Source organism: Dendrobates tinctorius, unplaced genomic scaffold, assembly GCF_039654945.1.
Source record: "Dendrobates tinctorius isolate UK_male_01 unplaced genomic scaffold, ASM3965494v1 ptg000138l, whole genome shotgun sequence".
Taxonomy (NCBI): domain Eukaryota; kingdom Metazoa; phylum Chordata; class Amphibia; order Anura; family Dendrobatidae; genus Dendrobates; species Dendrobates tinctorius.
Window position 1 is genome coordinate 2,467,565 of NW_027361806.1, and position 25,419 is coordinate 2,492,983.

The window sequence follows — 25,419 nt, forward strand, 5'->3', positions numbered from 1 at the left end:
GTCGGCTCCGGTGCAGGCATCGGGCAGCAGCCGGTGGCAGCGGTGGTGACTGGAGCTGCCTGGTCAGAGGCGGATGACAGTGGTGGAGCGGATGGCGTCTTCGGATCCGCAAGGGCCTCCGGTGGGACCTGCGCAGCCGCGCTAGGTCCAGGCAGGAGTCCAGCTTCTTCCTGCTCAGCTCCCGGGCCCTCCGGTAACTCCACCTGGCAGGCAGCGCTCAGCGGCGGTTGCAGCGAGATGGTAACAGGCGCTGCTGATGGCATCGCAGCAGCCGCGGGCTCCACAGATGCTGCCTGAGGGTGAACCAGTGCATCGGCGGTGGGTACCGGTGGTGAAGGTACCGCTGGTGTGGGCCCTGCAGGTTCAGGGTCCAGAGAACCTCTTGTCTCAGCCGCAGATGGCGAGTCAGCTGGGCAATCTCATCCTCCAGCTGCTGGCAGTCCATTGTGGAAGCAGGGTCGGAGCCTTCAGCTACTGCGCCGGGGAAGTTCAGCACTTCCTTCAATCCATCCCATTCAGGGGATCTTCTCTCACCGACTCTTAGTCAGACTGACTGACCTCGTCCTAATAATCTCCCGCTCTCTTGTGCAGACAAAGCTCCACCCACCTCCCAGCACTCTTCGTGTTCCAAGCAGGGAGCCACCAAAGGTGCTTTGCTACACTACTATGTTTTGTGGGATGCAAGTGTTGGAGTGTGGTCAGGTGTCTCCACCTTACCTGAATGGTGGGGGACCACACCTCAGGAGGAGGTGCAGTACCTCTGTGGCGACTGAACCCTCAGGGGCGCCACACTTACCTCGGTCTGTTGGTCTCCTTGTCTTTGGCTCCTTTCCCTGCTGTGTCTATTCTTGTGCCCTTCGTCTGCACCTGCTCCACCTACCTGCGGTTTCGTCCTACTCCGTCTACCTGCGGTTCCATCCTGCTCCGCCTACCTGTGGTTCCGTCCTGCTCCGCCTACCTGCGGTTCTGCCTTTTTGCTCCGCACATCTGCAGTTCTGCCTTTTTGCTCCGCACGTCTGCGGTTCTGCCTTTGCTCCATGCTCCTTGCGGTTCAGCTCGCTGCACTGCAACAAGTGTCTCAGTTATGCTCACTGCTCCTTGAGTCTGAAAAGGTCCTTATGTGGCGCCCCTGAGGCTCAGTTGTCACAGAGGTACTGCACCTTCTCCTAAGGTGTAGTGCCACACCATCCTGGTAAGTTGGGAACTCCTTTCCACACTACAACACCCGCACCCCACACAACAGGGTAGTTCAGCACATCCACAGTGAGGTCTCTCTCTCTCCTCCTATATATTAGGAGCACCTTTGGTGGTTCCCTGCTTGGAACACTGGATGTGCTGGGAGGTGGGTGGAGTTTAGATTCATATAAAAGATTGGGAAGGTTTAGAATTACAGGTCAGTCCCTTAGGGGAGTTCAGTCTGACAGAAGGTCGGCGGAGTAGGAAGCCACTCAGTGAGGAGTGGGGATCCCTGGAAGAAGGGATGGAGGAAGGAGTGCTGCAGCTGCCTCAGTGACCTGAGCCAGCTGGCACGGGAAAGTAAGAAAGGTGGAGAGACGTAGACCTGTAACCTAAGCATCCATACAAAGGAGAGACAAGTACGGAATGAAGGAGTAGAGAACTGAGAGGAGGAGTGGGTTGGATAGGAACCCTGCCTATAGGTTCTCAGCGCAAGGCCGGGGCCTGGTCCCCGAGGTTGTATGGACACTTATGTTTCTGTAGCAGACACCGGTGGAGTAGTTGGCTGTAAATGCACTACTCCCATCCAAGACTTGGGACACAACAGCAACACGGATAGAGAGCCGGGATCCAGGAGAATCCCCGAGCAGGCTACAGCTGTCTGTCATACAAGTAGAGATCTAGGAACATCTAGAAAGGAGGTATTCCAGGGTACCTAAGTACTGGAGTGCTTCACACCACAAGGCGCATTGGAAGAGTCGTTCAGGAAAGGTACATGTTGGCGGAGTGTTGGAGAGGAGCGCCCTGACTTGCCCGGGAGGTTGATTGAGTCTCTACCCCGGAGGACACGGCACGGAGGCAGGCACCAGTGTGTACCACGAACTGTGAGTAAAGCTTTGAAACTGCAAGCTCTGGTGTCCTCCATTCATCCGTCGCTAACACCTTCAGCACCGCTACATCTGGGTACCAGCATCCACACCATCCTGCACCTATCCTCATCCATAGCGCCTACACTGCCCTGGGACTACAGCTCCACCTGTGGGGAGCTACACCATCTTTGCTGTGTGGCGCCCCCAGGAGTATGGTCACCACAGTGGCTTTGCCTTCCTCCAGGGGAGGGTAATGCCAGGCTTGGAGACAATGATGGGTCTCTCTCACAGTCAATCCTTACATGCAACACAGTTCCACTCCAGGCCAGCAGGGGGAACTCTGAACCAGGATTAAGGGGAGGAGTGCTCTCTGTGGGCCAGGAGGGGGAAATAGTTAGTCTGCGGAGGGTGAAGTGTGCAGACGTGGAGAGAGAAGCTGGAGGTCGAGCTGCAGAAGGCGAGCTCCCTCAGCTTGAGAGAGCAAGAACTGGAGCCTGGTCTCCACGGTGGTACGGATACTAACGGTCCTGCCACAGACACCAGAGGAGTAGGAGGCTGCAAATGCCCTACTCCCATCTAATACTTGAGGCACAACAGCAAAACGGATAGAGAGCCGGGATCCAGGAGGTCCCTGATCAGGCTACAGCTGTCTGCCGTGCAAATAGAGTTCTAGGAACATCTGACAGGAGGAACTCCAGAGTAACTAAGTACTGGAGTGCTTCACACCACACAAGCGCTAGGAAGGAGACTGCACAGCCCGTCTGTGAGAGAGAATCCCTGAGTTGCTTCCAGGCTAGCCTGCTCCGTTACCATCTGGAATCAGGACCCTGGACTGCAGTTATCAAGTAAAGGTACAGAAATTGCACCCCGCTGTGTCTTGTCTGCTTCCTACCCCGTCGGCACGGCTACATCCCCGTGCCAACCACATCTACACTGCCCTGGGACTACAGCTCTAGCTGTGGGGAGCTACACCATCTTTGCTGCACCACACCATCAGTCCCAGCGGATCTGCATGCAGCGTCGGCTTAACACCTCCCTTGCCGAACACCACAGGTAGCGTCACGAACTATTACACTAACCACAAACCACCCTTGGTTTGGGCGCCCAGGGCTACGGACCGGGTCACCGCTGCTGTGATACATCCCCTTGACACCGGCCCAATACCGAGTACCCCACGGTCCTGGGAGGGCGACCCAACTTGGCATCACAAACAGGATTACGGAGCCCGGTATCCCCCCGGGTCCTGTGTGCCATAGACTGTGTTTGTGAAAAAAGACTGTGTGTGAAATTTGGTGCCAATCACCGCCATTGCCGCGCTGCTTGGCGCGCGGGAAGAAGGGGCAGGCCTTCGTGGGCGGCGCCTGCCACAGAGCGTGAAGTGAAGTGCCGCACGGGAAAAGAGGATAGCGCGCAAGAAGAGGAGGAGCTGAGGCCTACAGCCCGGAGCATCGGGCATGTGAAGCAGCCGCCGGTGAGCTCCCATAACCCCCTGCCCTGGCTAACGTTAACTAGGGGGGGAGAGAATGTCCGCGCCACAAGGCGATGCAGCGGCGGACGCCGACGCCAACCCCGCAGCACCGCAAGGAGGAGCGCCTGCAGCAGCGGTCCCCATAATGCAGCTGTCCGTGCCCTACATACCGGGAGCGGCCTGGCTACCGCAGTACTCGGGTGAGTCGCATACCCTGAGTGAATTTAAAGAGAGACTGTGCAGTTTGTTTAAAGTTTACCCCCTGTCTGAAAGCCAGAAGGTGAATATCCTGATTGGACAGCTACAGGGTGCAGCGCAGAGAGAAGTGAAAGCCTGGCAAGACACTGATAATCAGACTGTTGTAAAGATCCTGGCCAAGCTGAGAAGCACCTTTGAAACCCGCACTGCAGCCAAAATCAAGATGAGGTTCTTTGGCTGTAAACAGAAGGCGCAGGACAGTATCAGGGACTATGCTCTCAACCTGCAGGAGGCGATGCGAACAGTTAAACAAGTTGATCCTGACAGTGTGAAGGAAGAAGATAAACTGTTAAAGGAGCAGTTCATTGAAGGACTCCTGTCCAGTACCCACAGGGGACAGCTGCGCATCATAACCCTGCAAGACCCTGATCTGGACTTTGCTAATTTCAAGGACAGGGCTATTCGGGTTCTGCAGGAATCCACTGACAGCCGTCCAGGGCCCCCTAGGCACCCAGCGATCACCTATCATCAAGATGCAACATCCTTTCCTTCCATCCCTGTGGAGGCTGATGCACAGACTCTGGATAAAGACCCAACTGAGGAGCTGCGTCTTCAGGTCCAGGAGTTGACCAAAGGGATGGCTGCACTTACCAAAACCGTGCAGTCCCTGCTGGTGTCCTCCAAAGAAAAGATCCAGCTTGCTTCCAGTCCAGAGGATGTCCCGTGGCTCCGGAGGAGGAGAGCCCTGCCACTTTGAGGAAGGAATAACGATCGCTATGACCAGGACAGATGTCCCATCTGTCGTCGCTGTTACAGGGCAGGTCATCTTGCAAGGTACGGTCCTTTAAACGAGCAACCCCTGGGGCAGAGGGCCAACCCCCAGGAGTAGGACCAGCAGGCCCAAGGAACTGGCAAGCCAAGTATGTGGGAGGGAGACCAATCCTTCCTGTGGTGATTGACGGCATCCCCATGAACGCTTTGCTGAACACTGGCTCCCAGGTGACCACTATGCCATATATTTTGTATAAGAGATATTGGGCTGATTCTGAACTCACCCGTGGTCCCACTGATGAACTGACAGTAGTTGCTAGTAATGGTCAGACCATACCGCAGATCCGATGTAAGGAGATTACTGTTAAAGTGGGGAGGGTGGAATTAAAGTCTCAAGGTCTGATGATTGTTGATATTGATCGACGTGAATGCAATCCCATGTTGACTCTTGGCACAAATGTAATTGAAAACTGTCTGTCCGAGGTTATTGTCTTGTTGCAACAGGTGGCTGAGACTGCTGGTTCCGGAGAACAACGCGAGTCCTGCAGAAGGAGATCCGAGCCCTGATGCCAAGACAACAGGTGGAACTCTCTGGCGGAGAGATTGGCAGCGTCAGAGTGAGTGATGCTTTCCCCATTACAATACCCCCCAGATGTGAAATGTTGGTATGGTGTCGGGCAGCTATAGGTCTTAGAAGGAGAGATTACCAGGCATTGGTAGAACCAGTATACTCCGAAAGCAGGCCCACTGTCCTGACAGCCAGAGGGGTGGTTGATGTTAGAAAAGGGAGAGTACCTGTATGTCTTTTGAATTGTGGGGAAGAGGAGGCCCCAATACCTCGGTACGCCACAGTTGCTAAGCTGCTCACCGTTAATAACAACTCTTTGCAGGCAGCAGAACCCTTGGTCTCATCCGATCAGGTGGAGGACAATGGCTCTGTGAAACAGCCAGAGGAGTGGTGTCAGCAACTGCAGGTGGGAACTGACTCTACACCTTCATACCAGAGAAATGGGGTCTACAGAGTGACACAAGAGTATGAGCGGGTATTCAGCAAACACCCACTAGATTTTGGGCAGGCAAAAGGGGTCCAACATCATATCCCCATGGGGGACCATCCACCCATAAGGAGAGTTGCAGACCTATTCCCCCAACACAGTACCAATGTGCTAAGAGTATGTTGAAAGAGATGAAGGAAGCAAGGGTTATCAGAGACAGTTGTAGCCCATGGGCAGCTCCCATAGTGTTTGTAAAGAAAAAGGATGGTACCATGAGAATGTGTGTTGATTACAGGAAAATTAACAGCATTACACATAAAAATGCCTACTCATAACCTAGAATTGAACAGTCCTTAGCTGCACTTAAAACTGCTAACTACTTTTCCACCTTGGATCTCACCAGTGGGCATTGGCAGGTTCCCGTGGCAGAGGCAGACAAGGAGAAAACCACATTTACCACTCCAATGGGTCTCTGTGAGTTCAATTATATGCCGTTTGGGCTCTGCACTGCTCCAGGAACATTTCAACGGCTGATGGAGTGCTGCCTGGGACACATGAACTTTGAGACGGTCCTGTTTTACCTGGATGATGTCATTGTTTTCTCCAAGACCTATGAAGATCATCTGGAAAACCTGGCTGAAGTGTTTGAGGCTCTGTCCAATTTTGGCCTGAAGGTGAAGCCTTCCAAATGTCACCTCCTGAAGCCCAAGGTACAGTACCTTTGTCATGTGGTCAGTGCAGAAGGTGTGGCACCAGATCCTGACAAGGTCACAGTCATCCGAGACTGGCCGAAGCCCAGCAACCTTCATGAAGTACGCCAATTCCTTGGACTGGTAGGCTACTACCGAAGATTCATCAAAGGCTTTACTGAAATAGCCACCCCAATGCAAAATCTTCTGGTGGGGCAGTCCAAGAAGAGCAAGCAGAAAAATTCCACCTTTGAATGGACTGAAGAGTTAGAGAGGTCCTTCACCAGATTGAAGATGGCTCTCACAGGTGACGAAGTTTTGGCCTACCCAGATTATGAGAAACCCTTTGTGCTGTACACAGATGCCAGCAATGTGGGACTAGGAGCAGTACTGTCGCAGGTACAGAATGGAAAAGGAAGAGTGATCTCCCACGCCAGCAGGAAGCTGCGCCTCACTGAAAGGAACCCTGACAACTACAGTTCTTTCAAGCTGGAGTTCCTTGCCATAGTCTGGGCTGTCACCGAAAGGTTCAAGCATTACCTAGCCTCTGCCAAGTTTACTATCTTCACAGACAACAATCCGTTGACCCACTTGGACACTGCAAAGCTACGTGCACTGGAGCAGCGATGGATGGCTCGGCTGTCTAATTACGAGTTCACTATCAAGTACCGAGCAGGGCACAAGAATGCCAATGCTGATGCGCTGTCCAGGATGCCTAACCTACCAGATGCCGGAGAAGACCCTGAGGCTCTTGAAGAAATAGAGCTACCTCCCTTCCACAGGCCACTGGCGGCCCAACGTGCTCAAGGAGGAACAGACAGTCTGGCATGAAGGAGGTCACTCTGAATCCGTTGCCCCATCATGATTGGGCAGAAACACAAGATAGTGACCCTGCAGTCCGCCTGGTGAAGGAGCTACTGTCGCGAGTTGACTCACGCCCGGAGTCAGATGCTCCTGAAGAAACTCAGCAGTTGTGGAAGGAGAGAGGCCGGCTGTTTATCTGTGAAGGAAAGCTGTGTCGGAGGAGTATCAATGCCCGTACTCATGAGCTGGTTTGGCAGGTGGTAGTCCCGAAGCAAGAGGCATCAATGGTCCTGGAAGCATACCACAATTGAGCTGGACACTTCGGATGGAAGAAGTTGGAAGTATTGCTCCGGGAGAGGTTCTACTGGGCTGGTATGAGGAAAGCCATTGAGAGGTGGTGCCGGGAGTGTGGACAGTGTAACCTGCACAGAAAGGATCGAGACAGCCAGAGAGCTCCTCTACAGCCAATCATCACCAAACAGCCACTTGAGTTGGTAGCCCTGGACCATGTGAAGCTGGTTCCAAGCCGGTCAGGCTACATCTATGCCCTTACCATCGTGGACCACTACTCAAGATTCCTGGTAGTTGTGCCTGTCAAAGATCTAACTGCCAGGACAGCAGCCAGAGCCTTCCAACAGCACGTCTGTAGGCCACATGGGTATCCTGAAAGAGTACTCACAGATCAAGGTTCAGCTTTCGAGGCAGAAGTGTTCCATGAGTTCTGCAACTTGTATGGTTGTAAGAAGATCCGGACAACACCTTATCACCCACAGACCAATGGCATGTGCGAGAAGATGAACCAGGTAGTGATTGACATACTGAAGACATTGCCCTTGGAGGAGAGGAATCTGTGGCCTGAGAAGTTGCCAGATTTGGTAGACCTCTACAACCATATTCCAGTGAACTCTACCAACTGTACTCCAGCATACCTGATGAGAGCAAGACCGGGTAGGCTGCCTGTGGATTTGGACATGGGAGTCCTCACGCCGGAAGCCACATCGCCAGATGCTGACTGGGACAAGGAGAGGCAGCAGCAGTACAGAAGAGTACAGGAGTGTGTGGAGAAGAGTCTGGCCCAGGCAAGACAAAAGCAGGAGAAGCTTTATAATCAGAATGTTCCCTTTTTGCCGGGAGAACAAGTCCTCAAAAGGAAGAGGAGGTTGCACAAGCTGGATGATCAATGGGAGGCTGAACCTTATACCATTCTGCCCTCAAACCTTGATAATACTAAAGTATGCCTTGGAGGAGAGACCTCAGCAGCGGTATCCAGGGATCATTTGAAGTTATGCTGTGACCAGTTGAAAGAAAGAGCAGAAGAATCAGATAACCTCCAACCCGTAGAGGCAGAAGAGAAGGTCAGCACAGTGCTTGGGGAATTCCCTGCGAATTGGACTAGAATTAATGATGCAATAGTGGTACCAGTGTTGTTATTTCCCCAAGTGGAAACACAGGGGGACGTGACTCGAGAGGATCAGGAAAATCAGGTAGCAGAAGCCACACCAGCAGTGGAGCCAGAGAACCCTCGCCCTGCCAGTGGTGAACCTGTTGTGCCCCTGGTGAGCCCAAGAGTTCACAGACAAACATGTACCCCTGTGCCTTGTGGAATCCCTAGTAGTATACCCAGTACCTCACACACTACACCGGTAGTTAGAACCAGACAATCGGTAAGGGCCACTACAGCATCAGTGTTATGCAGATCTACTCGTACCACACATGGAATACTACCAGTTAGGTTCCGCATATAAAGTAAATGTGAATAATGAAATTGAATGTAAATATGTAACTGTTTTCCAAGTTTTGTGCCTACAGGTAACCTGTAAGAGTTCCCTTTTAACTTTTATGGACACTGAACCACAGGACTTGTGTGTGATCAAAAACTTTCTTTATAAATAGTTACCATTTGCCCAGGAATGGACCATGGACATTGATGCTGGACTTATCATCATAGGACCATTTTTGGAAACACCGCCACCACTGTGACACATTCTCCCCCTGACACCGGCCCGGTACCGAGTACCCCACAGCCCTGGGAGGGCGACCCACCTACCTGTTCCTACACACTACTCTTACCTGTCCGTGTTTCTGTCCTTCCCGAGACATTACATTACAGCATGGGATCACAGAGGATTCATTTTGTGAGGTAAAATATTTCACTGACTGTTTTTAAACAATATTTTACCTCACAAAATGTATCCTCTGCGATCTCCTGCTGTAATGTCAGTATTGTCTTTTGCTTCCTCCCCTTCCCAAGAGCTGTAGTATGTTCTGTACATGGTCAGACACAGGGGAGAGAGAGACAGAGCACAGGAGGGAGACAGCTTAAACGGGACAGCACATGAGGGGAGAACACAGCATAGGAAGGAGAGAGACAGCAGCAGGTACGGACTGGGACTGAAATTCAGCCCTGGCATTTCCAATGACACAGGCTCATGTTGTCCCCATCTCCAAGCACCAGATGTTGATACATAGCTCCCAACCTTCCCGATTCTCGTGGGACAGTCTTGTTTTTGACACCCCCCCACCCACGTCCCACCCGGGATTCTATTTTTTCCAGCACTGCACTGAGCCGCCACGCCCCCCCATACACCGACCCCATCCTCGCCTTCCCAGAAACCCACCGCAGCCTGCAATGACGTCCTAGGCTGTTCTGTGGCTGTGCACACAGGACCTGTGATGAGGTCACAGGAGGGGAGGAGTCAGAGGTCACATGATCAGGGCCTCCGTGTCTGCAGGACTCTGCTATGCTGGTTGTCATGGTGCTAGATGAGGTAAAGGTTCTGTGTGGGGTCAGGGGGGGTTTACAGGGTGGATGCAGCAGAGCTGTGTGTGTACAAAGTGTAAGGAGCAGAGCCCTGTGTGTACGAGGTGTACGGAGCGGAGCCGCGTGTGTACGAGTTGTACGGAGCGGAGCCGCATGTGTATGAGTTGTACGGGGCCGCGTGTGTACGAGCTGTACGGAGTGGAGCTGTGTGTGTACGAGGTGTATGGAGCGGAGCCACGTGTGTACGAGGTGTATGGAGCGGAACTGCATGTGTGCGAGTTGTACGGAGTGGAGCCGTGTGTACGAGGTGTACGGAGCGGAGCCGCGTGTGTACGAGGTGTACGGAGCGGAGCAGCATGTGTACGAGGTGTACGGAGTGGAGTCTCGTGTATATAAGGTATACGAAGCGGAGCCGCGTGTGTACGAGGTGTACGGAGCGGAGCCGCATGTGTACGATTTGTACGGAGCCGAGCCACATGTGTACGAGGTGTTCGGAGTGGAGCCACGTGTGTACAAGGTGTACGGAGCGGAGCCACATGTGTACAAGGTGTATCAAGCAGAGCAGAGTGTGTACTTGGTGTATGGAGTGGAGCCACATGTGTATGGCATGTGTGGAGCGGAACCATGTGTGTATGGGGTGTGCGGAGCGGAGCTGTGTGTGTACGGTATGTTCGGAGCGGAGCCAAGTGTGTACGAGGCATACAAAGCGGAACCGTGTGTATGAGGTTTGCTGAGCCATGCGTGTACAAGGTGTATGGTGGGGAGCATTCATACTGCTCAATGGTCCCGAATCCAGCGGGACAGTCTCGATTTTGAGAGTCTGCCCCGCTGTCCCGGTCGGGAGCTTACTTTTCCCGCGGACATAGGAGTACACAGCGGAGCCCAGAGGAGCACTTTAAAACTTGCACATGATGGTAAACACCGAAAGAGATATGCTGGAAGCTGACGGGAAATGAGGTAATTTCATGAGGAGAATGTGACGGAATCATGGTGGAGGCACTTCAAGGAATGCTTCAAATCCATCACCGTGTCCTCCTCCGACAGCGCGGACAGCAGGATCGCCTTGGAATCTGGGATGCTGGCCATGTGAGAGGATCATGATATGTCCTGCACCGGGAGGCTCAGGTGGGCATTACAATGGGAGGTGGGCAGCTATAGTATTTTTATACAGTTGTGGCCAAAAGTATTGACACCCCTGGAATTCTGTCAGATAATACTGTTTCTTCCTGAAAATGATTGCAAACACAAATTCGTTGGTATTATTATCTTCATTTCATTTGTCTTAAATGAAAAAACACAAAAGATAATGAAGCAAAAAGCAAAACATTGATCATTTCACACAAAACTCCAAAAATGGGCCAGACAAAAGTATTGGCACCCTCAGCCTAATACTCGGTTGCACAACCTTTAGCCAAAATAACTGCGACCAACCGCTTTCGGTAACCATCAATGAGTTTCTTACAATGCTCTGCTGGAATTTTAGACCATTCTTCTTTGGCAAACTGCTCCAGGTCCCTGATATTTGAAGGGTGCCTTCTCCAAACTGCCATTTTTAGATCTCTCCACAGGTGTTCTATAGGATTCAGGTCTGGACTCATTGCTGGACACCTTAGAAGTCTCCAGTGCTTTCTCTCAAACCATTTTCTAGTGCTTTTTGAAGTATGTTTTGGGTCATTGTCCTGCTGGAAGACCCATGACCTCTGAGGGAGACCCAGCTTTCTCACACTGGGCCCTACATTATGCAGCAAAATTTGTTGGAAGTCTTCAGACTTCATAATGCCATGCACACGGTCAAGCAGTCCAGTGCCAGAGGCAGCAAAGCAACCCCAAAACATCAGGGAACCTCCGCCATGTTTGACTGTAGGGACCGTGTTTTTTTCTTTGAATGCCTTTTTTTTCTCCTGTAAACTCTATGTTGATGCCTTTGCCCAAAAGCTCTACCTTTGTCTCATCTGACCAGAGAACATTCTTCCAAAATGTTTTAAGCTTTTTCAGGTAAGTTTTGGCAAACTCCAGCCTGGCTTTTTTATGTCTCGGGGTAAGAAGTGGGGTCTTCCTGGGTCTCCTACCATACAGTCCCTTTTCATTCAGACGCCGACAGATAGTACGGGTTGACACTGTTGTACCCTCGAACTGCAGGGCAGCTTGAACTTGTTTGGAAGTTAGTCGAGGTTCTGTATCCAACATCCGCACAATCTTGCGTTGAAATCTCTTGTCAATTTTTCTTTTCCATCCACATCTAGGGAGGTTAGCCACAGTGCCATGGGCTTTAAACTTCTTGATGACACTGCGCACGGTAGACACAGGAACATTCAGGTCTTTGGAGATGGACTTGTATCCTTGAGATTGCTCATGCTTCCTCACAATTTGGTTTCTCAAGTCCTCAGACAGTTCTTTGGTCTTCTTTCTTTTCTCCATGCTCAATGTGGTACACACAAGGACACAGGACAGAGGTTGAGTCAACTTTAATTCATGTCAACTGGCTGCAAGTGTGATTTAGTTATTGCCAACACCTGTTAGGTGCCACAGGTAAGTTACAGGTGCTGTTATTTACACAAATTAGAGAAGCATCACATGATTTTTCGAACAGTGCCAATACTTTTGTCCACCCTCTTTTTTATGTTTGGTGTGGAATTATATTCAATTTGGCTTTAGGACAATTCTTTTTGTGTTTTTTCATTTAAGACAAATCAAATGAAGATAATAATACCAAAGAATTTGTGTTTGCAATCATTTTCAGTAAGAAACTGAGTATTATCTGACAGAATTGCAGGGGTGTCAATACTTTTGGCCACAACTGTAGAATCTTTCTTTCTCTCTCTGTTTCTTTCTCTCTCTCTGTTCTTTCTTTCCCTTTCTTTCTTTCTTTCTTTCTTTCTGTTCTCTTTCTCTCTTTAATCTTTCTTTTTTCTTTCTCTCTCTCTGTTCTTTCTCTCTCTGTTCTTTCTTTCCCTTTCTTTCTTTCTTTCTTTCTTTCTTTCTTTCTCTGTTCTTTCTTTCTCTCTTTAATCTTTCTTTTTTCTTTCTCTCTCTCTGTTCTTTCTCTCTCTGTTCTTTCTTTCCCCTTTCTTTTTCTTTCTTTAACCTCTTTCTTTCTTTATGTTCTTATTCTTTCTTTCCCCTCTTTCTTTCTCCCTCTCTGTTCTTTCTTTCTCTCTCTGTTCTTTCTTTTTTTCTTTCCCCTCTTTCTTTCTTTCTCAATGTTCTTTCTTTCGCTCTCTGTTCTTTATTTCTATCTGTTCTCACTCTCTGTTATTTCTTTCCCCTCTTTCTTTCTCTCTCTGTTCTTTCTTTTTCTCTCTCTCTGTTCTTTTTTTCTGTCCCCTCTTTCTCTTTCTGTTCTTTCTTTCTCTTTCTTTTTCTCTGTTCTTTCTTTCTTCTCCCTCTTTCTTTCTATCTGTTCTCTCTGTTCTTTCTTTCCCCTCTTTCTTACTTTCATCTCTTTCTTTCTCTCTGTTCTTTCTTCTTTCTCTCTCTGCTCTTTTTTTCTGTCCCCTCTTTTTCTCTCTCTGTTCTTTCTTTCTTTCCCCTCTATCTTTCTCTCTCTGTTCTTACTTGCACATTCTTGCTCTGTTCTTTCTTTCTTTCTCTGTTCTTTCTTGCTCTCTGTTCTTTCTTTCCCCTCTTTCTTTCCCTCTCTGTTCTTTCTTTCTCTCTCACTCTCCTTTCTTTCTCTCTCGCTCTCCTTTCTTTCTTTCTTTCTCTGTTTTTTTCCTCTCTCTGTTTTCTTTCTTTCTTTTCCTCAGTACCAGTCAGGGTGCTCACAGTACCAGCCACTGTGCCCATAATGCCAGCCACTGTGCCCTCAGTACCAGTCAGTGTGATCAGCAGTGCTAAATGGGTGTGGTTGGGGTGGACATGGGTGTGACTAGTTGCAAAATGGGTGTGGTCAGGGGCATACCCTAAAATTTGCAGCGACGCACTGCGCACACCACAGCCGTTGTCCCTCTTTCCCTTCTTCAAAAGTTGGGAGGTATGGTTGATATATTACTAATATTAGCCTGGATGGATGAAAGCAAGATTTGCTACAAGTCCAATATTTCTAATGATACCTGTGGCCTGCTGGGGTAAGTGATGGAGTCAGCGACTTTGTGCTCTGTCACAACTGTTAACAGTATGGGTGTCTTGAGAATGCCGATACAGTTAACAACTTAGCAGACAAGGCAGTCCACAACCAGACAGGCCCCTCTGGCATTTGCCAAAATAGCCAGATAGCCAGTCTGGCCCTGGACAGCAGACAAGGGGGATAGCACATGGGGTAGACAGATCAAAGAAGAGAGCACAGACTGGAGAAGTCAGCACATGGGGAAAGAGGGAGTGGATAGGTGGGTGAGCACATGGGGGAGAGATGCTATCGCATCGGGACTCCATCTAGTCTAATATATTTAGGGAGTCATAACACTATTTCATTGCCTGTCATATTTTGGGAGGACTTAATAGGAGACGGGGCAGTCATTAGGACAGTAGATGTTACAACAACCCATACGCACTCCATGATCGTGTTGCAGTGGGATATGGGGTGACCGAGGGAGCCGACTTCCTCTGTCTAACCGCTTAGTTGCTAGGTTCATTATTGACTGCAGAAACTGCTTCATATGGAGTGGGTTCCTGAAGTTGTACAGGATTAGAAAAACATGGCTGATTTCTTCCAACTGTCCATGGGTTAAGTTTGGTGTTTCTCTGTTTTTGAGAGATGTCTGGTCCACACCTTGTGAATAGAAGTGGTGCCGTTGTTTGAAGAAAGCACCTGTGTTTCTGTAATTCTGTTGAACTCTTTTTTATCAATTGCAAATTCTTATTACCAAAAAGGGTTATTTTACAGGTTTTTGACAAACCTTTCCATCTGGCAGTTGCTGTGATAGCTAAAGGCGCATTTCATTATGGTGTCCAGTGCCATGAGGCTGACATGATGGAAAAGCTCCACTGGGCTGTCTTTGTTAAGAAGACGTTCCCATTTGTCCTAAAAAAATTAGAAAAGAACAGGAATGAGTTACAGAATGGAATAATATGTTCCTTGTTAAATTTCTGTCCTTACCAGCATGATGGTGACACAGTTGGACATCAGTCTGACATACGGCTTCAGAACATCATAGTGGAATCCCGGAGTAAGCAGCCGGCGGTGCTGAAACCACTTCTGTCCTGACAACACCAGCAATCCCTCCCCTAAATTACGAAAAAGTTAAAAATTAGCTTTATGAGGCTTTAAGATGTGGTCTAAGGTTTTGGAAGGGGGGTGATTGATGGTGCCCATAGACACAAAGTTAATCACTGTAAATCATCAACAAGCATCTATTGTCTACAGGCATATCAACTAGCTCTAGATTACATACCGATCCACGGAGTCAGAAAGTCAAAGTTAAATCTATCCTTTGGATCTGCAAAAAAAAGGGAATATATTTCAAGAGACTATAGCTGAAAAAAACATTTAAGAGTATGTGCATACTGAGTCTTTTTGTTGAGTTTTTAAATCGAAAACTGAGGAGAAACGCCAAGTATTTGAAAAATTTGATTAGGATTTGGAGAGTTTCCACTCAGTTTCTACTCTCAAAATTTCTAAAAAAAAAAAAAAATCTGTGTGAACAAACCCTAAGAGTACCAAAACGTGTGTGCAGCCTTTTGACCCTAAACAGGCCTCCCAGCTCTTAAATGGAGCAATGATCGACACAAAGATGGCAGGATTACCCTGAGCGAGACCGGAAAGTCTACCAGTAAGTCTTTTATAGAGAGAACAAGTTTAATGATCACACAGTAGTATGTAAGAATGTAGGTAAATGTGGGTCGCCCGCCAGGGCAGTGGGGTACTCGGTACCGGGCCGGTATCTCAGAGGGAAGTGTCACAGTAGCGGTGACCCGGTCCGTGGCCCTGGGCGTCCATTTAAAAGGGGTTAAGAGTGGCTGGTTAAAGTTTATAAGTGAATGATACATGACGCCACCTGTGGTAATCAGCAATGAAGGGGTTAAGCCGATGCTGCAGGCAGATCCTCTGGGACAGATGGTAAAAGGCAGCAAAATGTAATAGCTCCCCACAGGTAGAGCTGTGGTCCCAGGCCAGTGGTAATAGGTGTTGAGGAAGAGGGTGTAGTGTCTGGCACAGAGATGTAGCAGTGCTGGAGGGTTTGCAGGAAGAATGCAATGACACAACAGGGTGCAGTTTTGTTACCTTTACTGTGATTTGTAAGTGCAGTCCAGGGTCCAGATTACAGATGGAGCAGAGGCTGGCCAGCTTGGAAGCAACTTAGGAATCTCTCTATACAGATGGGTTGTGTAGTCTCCTTTCTAGCGCTTTCTGAGGTACTTGCAGTACTGTGTTACACTGAAGTTCCACTTGCTTGTTCTCTCTTAGAACTCCCTCGTATGGCAGACAGCGGTAGCCTCCTTCTTCTGGCTCACACGTTGCTGTTGTGCCTCCGAGTCTTATGTGGGAACAGAGCATTTACAGCTTCCTATTCCTCCAGTTTCTGCTGCAGGAACATCAGTATCCGTACAACCTTGGAGACCGGACTCCAGACCATGCGCTACAGTTAGAAGTGAGCCTGAACTCTGCTCAATCTTCCAGCTTTTCTCCTCACGTCCACACACGTTTCCCTACTCACACGAACTGACTAATTTCCCCTTCCTGGCCCCCAGAGAGCAGCTCCTCCCCCAGTTTTGGTTCAGAGCTCCCTCTGCTGGCCCGGATTGGGAACTGTGCTGTGTGTTGTATTTAACTGATAGAGAGACCCTTCATTGCTTCCAAGCATGACATCACACTCCCTAGGAGGAAGGTAATGCCACTGTGGCGACCATACTCCTGGGGGCGCCACAAATGCTCCCAGGGGTATTACCGAGGAAAAAAAAATATGCCCATTAGGGCAAATGCAAATTGCCTCATATTGGGGGAAAAATGCCTTCCCGACACCACATACAGCAAATCAGATTAGTTCCCTGGATCAATGCCCCATCACAGAGTCTTGTATCTATAACCTGTAAGTTATGTAACCCTCCTTGAACTTTTTTAGTAAATCAAACATTATAACAATCACATGGCAGAGAAGTTCATAATTAGAGATTAGGGAATATTTCAATATTCGGTTCGGATTACGATCACCGTATTTGCCATAATTGCTGAACATAGCCGAACGCCATTGGAGTCAATAGGAGTAGAGATGAGTGAATATGTTCGGAAACGATCATCAAACATAAAATCAGCACAAATAGGGTACCAATATGGCAAGAATATGGCAAATTCGGATTTAGCGATCATTTTCCGAACATATTCGCTCATCTCTTTTCATAATCTCACTGCTCGCACAGTAACTCACCAAATGGTGACTCTATGGCCGGTTGTGTTGAGTTTTACGAGGTGTGGTGGAGCCTGCGGCTTATACTAGGAAATTATTTTTTATGGAGCCTGTATGATGCCACATTTTGGGCATCTAGCATAAGTGACTTGAGGCCTTGAGCAAACCTGAAGGCCCCATAGTTTTGCCTATAATGTTTCTTTCAGAGAATTTAAAAGGGTTGTCTCGAGTTAACAAGTAACGACCTATCAACGAGGCATCTACTGATACCGAAATGGAGCTTTGGTGTGCCCAAGTTTAATGAACCAAAAGAAGCAGGACAGTTTCTTGCCATCAGGAAAGCTGGAGAAAGCCAAGTAGAGCACCTGGCTACCTCCGGCAGTCATATAGACTATGAACAATGTCATCGCTCCTTTCAAACTGGGTGCTTCAGAGTCCTGTTCTTGTTATCGGTGATGGTCTTGTGGGTTGGTGATACCTTTTTAATTTAGTACAAGACAGATGGTCAGCAAGCCGATGATCGATAAGGGCTCTTACCTTGTCTGGACAGGATCGCCTTTGCATAATCGGGGTGGCATATCGTCAGAACAGCAAAGAAATTTCCCAGCCACATTGGAAAGACGTACGGGTATTGTTCGGCAAAACGAATCATAATCTGCATGTCAAAGCCATTCTGAAGGAACTATGGTTGGGATAAAGACAGACAGGCTGTCATAAATGAGACAGTCACAATGAACAGCAATGCTTTGTGCAGTCTCCATGTCAGTCATGCCACCGAAATCACAGTCAGCCTCTTCGATAGCTGATAGCTGTCATTTTATGACAGGGACAAAAAAAGGAGACATCATATACTAGAGGTTTATTGTGACTTGAATTAGTGTTTTCTCATCTGGGACAGGGTATGTGTGGCGCCCCTGAGGCTCAGTCGCCACAGAGGTACTGCACCTTCTCCTAAGGTGTAGTGCCCCACCATCCAGGTAAGGTGGGAACTCCTTTCCACACTCCAACACTCACACCCCACACACCAGGGTAGTTCTGCACCAACCACATTGTGGCTCAGTGCTTAGAGAGTAGCAGAGCACCTTTGGTGGTTCCCTGCTTGGAACACTGGATGTGCTGGGAGGTGGGTGGAGTTAGGACATATAAAAGACCGGGGAGGTTTAGAATTAGGGGGTCAGTCTGCGATGTCGGTCCCTTATGGGAGTCCAGGGGGGAAGTCAGAGGAGGAGAGCCACTGGGAGAGGAGTGGGGATCCCTGGAAGAAGGGATGGAGGAAGGAGTGCTGCAGCTGCCTCAGTGACCTGAGCCAGCTGGCACGGGAAAGGAAAGAAGCAAGAGGGACACTGATCTGTAACCTAAGCATCCATAAGAAAGAGAGAATAGTACGGAACGAAGGAGAATAGAACAGAGAGGACGTGGGTTGGAAGGAAGCACCATGCATATAGGTTCTAAGCGCAAGGCTGGGGCCCGGTCCCCAAGGTTGTATGGACACTTATGGTTCTGCAGCAGACACCGGTGGAGTAGTTGGCTGTACATGCACTACTCCCATCTAACACTTGGGGCACAACAGCAATTGGATAGAGAGCCGGGACTCAGGAGAAGGGAGTCCCCGAAGCAGGCTACAGCTGTCTGCCGTACAAGTAGAGTTCTTGGGAACATCTGATGAGAGGAACTCCAGTGTAACTCAGTACTAGGAGATCTTCACACTTTAAGGCGCTATAGAGGAGACGTTCAGAAAGGTACATTTTGGCGGAGTGTTGGAGGGGAGCCTACCATCTTGCCTGGAGGTTGACTGAGACTCTGACCCGGAGGACACGGCCCGGAGGCAGGCACCTGTGTGCACTACAGACTGTGAGTAAAGCTTTGGAACTACAAGCCCCGGTGTCCTCCATTCATTATCGCGCCTACACCCTCAGCACCGCTACATCGGGGTACCAGCTCCTACACTGCCTGCGCCACTCCTCATCCATTACACCTACACTGCCCTGGGGCTACAGCTCCACCTGTGGGGAGCTTCACCATCTTGGCTGCCACATACCACCAGCCCCAGAGGATCTGCAAGCAGCGTCGGCTTAACACCTCACTTGCCGAACACCACAGGTGGCGTAACAAACTATTCATTCAAACTAACTACAATACAAATTCCCCCATTACTTGGGCGCCCAGGGCCACGGACCGGGTCACCGCTGCTGTGACACATCCTGCTGACATCGGCCCAGTACCGAGTACCCCACAGCCCTGGGAGGGCGACCCAACTGCCATAAATATCCAACAGGGACTAGCGCCAATATTGAAGAGGTAACAGTATACAATATGTGTGGCTCTCTCATTTTTATGGTAACTCCAAAAAATGGCCAAGGGCACTTACATGTGATGGTTAATGAACTGTGGCAAGAAAGCCAAAATCAAGAACAAGACAAGTGACATGATCAGGAAATGTGTATATCAGACTGAACATATATCAAACTTGTAAGAAGAAGTGTTCGAGAAAAGATTCCCTGTCTGCTCCTGAATGATGTTCCCAGGCCGGGCTGACCCACAGCACCATGGCACCTCTCACCTCTGGCTCTCCACATTATTCTCGGTGACCCAATATACAGCATTTCCCCAGACTATTCGTCACTCTTTTCCCAGTCTTCAGCCCACTGTCACGATAGATAAGACCACTGTCACTCCCACGAGGGACAAGCTTCGGTATAACCGTCCCCAGATACTTCACATGGACCAATGGCATTGGGACACTTGGCGCTAAACCACTCCCAGGCTTACCAAAATTTACAGGTCCATCAACGTAAAAGTAAAAAAAAGGTTAAGCATGTCACCACGCCATAAGTACCACTCAATGAACACAAGAAAATCAAAATCCAAATAACACTGACAAAATTACATTTTTTTTTACATTTTTACTCCATTTACATCTTCAGCACATTAAAATGTATAATACAAAACTACAGCTGGTCATGGAAAAAAAACAAGCCCTGATTTGGCTTTGTCGATGGAAAAATAAAAACAAAATTGGCTCTTGGAATAAAGGGTGGAAAAAAACAATGGTGCAAAACTGAAAAATTACCGAGTCCTTAAGGGGTTGAAGTGCAGGCTACAGATGGTGCCAAAATTATTATCCACTGAAACCTCCCATCAGACTTTCTGGATTATCAGATGCCAGAGTAATGGAATTTTACTGCACTTTTGCTCATAAAATAAGTGTGTTTGCTTATGGAATTGCTATGTAATCGATATGTTAATATTTAATAAAATCTTCCACAAAGTTAATCACATTGCACGCCTCTTACCTCCTTAGCGTTGCCAAACAGCCAGTGACGCTTGGGACCCTCAAATGGGCTAAAAGCTTTAACAAGCTGCTTCCTTTTTAGATACAGTCTCCAGCCTTTTACCAGCACAAACAGGAGGCAGAACCAGGCGGCCCAGGACCACAGGTCAGAGGGACTAAGGGGGACCAGTCCAAAGAATAGAGGGGATGACATGGCCGAGACGCAGCCTGAGCTCTGATATATTTCTCTGGATTGTGTTGCAGCAACAGACAAGCTGAGGATCCTGCTCTGATGAGGCAGGTTCATTATACATTATAGGACATTATACAAAGGAGGAGGAGGAGGAAGGCAGAATGCCAGAGAGAGGGAAGGAGCCATAGACAGACATATGGTGATTGGTGATAAATGTGTAAGGGGAAGAGGAAAATCTGTTTGTAATGGATGTCTACTTATTGGTACTGCTACACCACTAGGGTGTGTTACCACTAGTTCCTTAATGGTATTGCTACACAGCTACGTGTATTACCATTTACTGTAAAATGTATGACATGTATAATTGATTATTTGTTTCTTTGTTCTGCGTGTATAACCTTTGTTCTAATACTGTTTAATTTATTTATGCTCATTAGATAGGGACAGTGTACTACCCCGGGTTGGCCACTAGATGGTGGGCATGTTTATGTTTATAGCTCCTAGATAGTGCAGTTAGTGCAAACACATAGATAATTGTAGGAGGGGATGCTGCCTGTTAAGCTTGAGAGAGTCTGAGGTAGAGGCAGAGGGCCAGAAGCGCACGAAGGGCCCACATGGGCAATAAGCCCAGGACTCGGCAGCAGTCGTGCAATGTTACAAGTGAGAAGCCCAGCCTTCCTCCGCACCAGCACACCACAGCAACGGGCTAGTACAGCAGAACGTAGCAACTCATTGCTTGGGCACACACCTTTAAGACCGGTGCGAGACGGTCTGGGGAACCCACAGAAGCAGTAAATACAGATAAGGAAGAAGTGGGGCCAGTACAGAGAGCAGTATATGTCTGGGGCAAAACAGACTGAAGGATGGTTGGCCATGGCTGAGCTGAATAGAGAGGAAACTGGGAAACTGTCAAGGATGGTCCGACCCGGGCCCGTGCAGAGTAACTGTGAACAAAGTGCAGGGAAAGAGAAGGAACCTCGTTATGTGAAGCCTGTTATAAATGCTGTGAAGTCTTTGGAAATGCTGTGTAATGAACCAAGTAAAGAAGTCTTTGTTGAAGTTATGATGGACTGTGTCTCAGTTGATGTGAATTTTCCTGGAAACGGTCTCCCTCTGCATGGGGAGGACCCTGAAGGAGCTGAATCCAGAGACACAGATATGCTGACTAGCGAGCATGATTTTTCTGTGAGGAGAGGCCAGGACACCAGAGCCCCGGTGTCCTCGGCTACGACTACTGTCCTGGACCTCTCTTACACTTGGCGTAGTCGGCAGGATGCGACTACCTCGCAATGCAGGAGAACCAGCAAAGAAAAGAGATAATGATGTTGTGTATGCAACTGCTGTGCACCTGAAAGACGGCAAGGAAGATGTGCAAGTGGTTGCTGTATTTAAAGAATTGAAAGAAGATTTTGTGAATATCGATGAAACACTGGATTTGACTGCTAAAGATTCTGTGACAACACCAGACATAACTACCAAATTGGACTTGGCTTATTTTGTGAAAAAGTCTGACACCATTATTGTGACTAAGATGGCAGCTGTGGAATTGGCGGGAAATGGCAACGAAGAAGGAGACAACAAGACCCTCACCCTTCGTGAGCGTTACAACACGATCTTGGTGCCAAAATTCACTTGTCAATGTCCCCTGGTCCGCCCCTGGTGGGTGCGGATGAAGAAAAGAAAGCCTCAGCCTCCCCTTCAAAATTCCAGCAAATGAGTGGAGTTGTCAGAGGCATCCCCACCTGGAAACGGGTGGGGCCTAGAAGGAAGAGCCCGGCCCACAAGACAGTGGGAAGAAATCGCAGAGCACCCCACTTACCAGCGCCAGGAGAGTTCTTCAGAGCAGAGTCGGCAGCCGGCAGAGTCCACATTTGTTCTGCAGGCCAGAGACATCGTGAGCAGAGCAGTCCTCTTCACGTTCACTGGAGCCGGAACATCTTGCGGAATCAGGGGCACAGTGCCAGGCAGAGGGACCCTGTCATCCAGAACCTTGGTTGTTAGCTCAGCGAAGACCATAACTGGCGTCCGCCCCAGAGGAACCGGTACCAGAAGCTGGGGATGAGCCAAAGCTTTATCTCGCAGCCGTGGACGGATTCAGCCCTGACTGAACAGGCAGGCCAACGACACAGCTGCTGAGATGGTGAGTGCATTTCAACCCCTGACCCCGGAGGGATGGTCCTCACCACGGGTCCCTGTGGCAGAGGTTGTCGTCCGTCCCCGTGTCCATGAGGGGGTTCTGCGCCTCGGCCTTGTCCCTCGGAGGTCCGTCCTGTTTCCAACACCATGTCCCTGGGTGCCTCCCAATTTCATTTGCCTGTGGAGGAGCCCGGACCAAAAGCAAGGCCCCCATCGCAGCTGCTACACCATGGCAGCCGGCTGTGACCTCTGAAGCTGCAGAGTCACCCCTGTCCCAAAACCGGGTCTGGGACTCCGTCACTACTGGAGCGGCACGTGCCGCGTGCCGCTGAGGGAAAAAAAAATTTCTGTGAAGCATATATCTTGTTGTGCCTTTGCACCTAGGAGCATAAAGAATGACTGTTCTGCGTACCTTAGGGCAAAGGCAAAGCCCTAATGTTTTCTCCTCATTGCATGGGGGAGTTGCATGGCCAAAACTCATCATAAGGACATTTTCTTTGTTTCTTATGTTTTTGGTTTTGGCCTAGAGGACTGCGAGCTGGGTGTTTTTATTTGGAACCTGTGGACTCTTTTTGATTTGTTTCACCATTGTGCCCATTCTGCTGAAAAGCAGGACTTTACTTAGGAACTGTGTTCCAGGGTACAGACGTAATATTTTCAAAAGAAGTGGGAGGAACATCTCCCTTTGAGAAAGTTTATGGACTTGACTCATACTGAGTCCTCTTGCTATCCTTAATATTACCATTTCCATACTTGTTATATTTACATGAAAGTTTTACCATGGTTGGGGACAACCACATTAAAATGAAGGGGGTATGTAAGGGGATGAGGAAAATCTGTTTGTAATGAATGTCTACTTATTGGTACTGCTACACCACTATGGTGTGTTACCACTAGTTCCTTAATGGTATTGCTACACAGCTACGTGTATTACCATTTACTGTAAAATATAATGTATAATTGATTGCATCTTTGTTCTACATGTATATCCTTTGTCCTAATACTGTTTAATGTATTTATGTTTATTAGATAGGGACAGCGTACTACCCCGGGTCGGCCAATAGATGGGGGGCATGTTTATGTTCATAGATCATAGATAGTGTAGTTAGTGCAAACACATAGTTAGTTGTTATGAATGAGTCACCGGTGGAGGAAAAAACAAAAATACAAGCTAAGTCCAGAAAACCGGAGAGGTTGGTAGCTAGCGGATTGCAGACCCCTGATCCTATTCACAACAACTAACAGTAGCCATGGGGTGTTCCTACGGTGGTCCTAGACACCTCGTTCACAGCCGGAGATCTAAATAAACCTAAAGAAAGAAAGGGGAAATCTAAACTGCCCCAGAGCAGACCCCAAAGCAAAAGACAGCTCCCAACATGTATTGACGGTGAAAACAGATGAAAACACACAGACAGAAATACAGGCTGAGCAAACGATGGGGCCCTCACTAACTAGATAGGACAGGAAAGAAAAGCAACTGTCTGCAATCATGCAAAAACCCTGCCAAAAATAATGTCCAACACGTCTGATAGAAAAGGCCCTGAAGTCACTAGACTTCAAAATCACTACATCAGCACTCAGGTATATTCTGAAAACAGAGCAAAGAGATCAACTGATCAGAGACAAAAATGGAGTTCAGCCAGTCCCAACCAGGGCTGGCTGAACACAAACACTAAGTAAACCAGACAAAATCTCATGGAACAATAGCAGAGCAAAAACTTAGCTTTAGTAGACAGGACTAAACTGGAGGCCAGAGCTCAGAGCAGAGAGGATCACCAGAAACCCAGCAGGGCGTCGGCAGCCTTATATCCATTCAGAGATTCCGGATGTCCAGTCACACTCCACCTGTTCAGATGACAGGTTTTTCCCATCCAAATCAATTTCACTACCTCCTTTCACCAGCAGAGAGAGTTCATCGGATATCAAAGGTGAAGGAGAAAATGAGCTCATAACAGTTAGTTGTAGGAGGGGCTGCTGCCTCTTAAGCTTGAGAGAGTCTGAGGTAGAGGCAGAGGGCCAGAGGCTCCCGAAGAGTCCACATGGGCAATAAGCCCAGGACTCTGCAGCAGTCGCACAATGTTACAAGTGAGAAGCCCAGCCTTTCTCCGCACCAGCACAGCACAGCAACGGGCTAGTACAGCAGAATGTGGCAAATCATTGCTTGGGCGCACACCTTTAAGACCGGGTCGAAACGGTCTGGGGAACCCACAGAAGCAGTAAGTACAGATGGAGAAGAAGCAGGGCTAGTGCAGAGAGCAGTACATCAGACCAGGGCTTTTTTTCTGTGAGGAGAGGCCAGGACACCAGAGCCCCGATGTCCTCGGCTACAACTACTGTCCTGGACCTTTCTTACACATGGAAAGTTATTTATTTTTGCATCTTATGTGCAGATATTCCCTACAGAGTTGCATAAGATGCGGAAAAACCGCAGGTAACATAATGCATGTAAGCTGCAAATGACTGTTTGTCAAGCATCAAAAACGAAGCAGCTTTACTTAAAGCATGATAAAGTAAAAATACAAAAACTATAGCATTAAAAACATGCAAAAAAAAGCCACTGAATAACACTATGAAAAAAACCTAAGTATATCTTCAAACATTTAAATTAGGACATAAAAAGTGTGTACAGGGCAACGCGTTTCAGTCGTGATGCCTTCCTCAAATCAGTATACAACCACTAGATTACTCAAGAAGTATTAAAGGGAATCTGTCACCAGATTTTTGCTGCCCCTTCTGAGAGCAGCATCATGTAGGGCAGGAATCCTGCATTTGTGCGATAAGAGGAATACATGTGGTGTTGATGATGGT

General features: G+C 48.6%; 1 protein-coding gene across 1 annotated transcript in view; it reads right to left on the reverse strand.

Moving 5' to 3' along the window:
• LOC141048624 (cytochrome P450 4A6-like) overlaps positions 1-20,580 on the reverse strand; it is an 81,053-nt gene extending 60,473 nt beyond the window's left edge. The window contains exons 1-5 of the mRNA XM_073544397.1: positions 20,305-20,580; positions 17,549-17,693; positions 15,062-15,106; positions 14,767-14,894; positions 14,567-14,691 (exon numbers count right to left, since the gene is read on the reverse strand). Coding sequence (XP_073400498.1) covers positions 14,567-14,691; positions 14,767-14,894; positions 15,062-15,106; positions 17,549-17,693; positions 20,305-20,496 — 635 coding nt within the window. The 5' untranslated portion in view covers positions 20,497-20,580. The remainder of the gene's footprint in view (positions 1-14,566; positions 14,692-14,766; positions 14,895-15,061; positions 15,107-17,548; positions 17,694-20,304) is intronic.
• Positions 20,581-25,419: the final 4,839 nt, after the last annotated feature.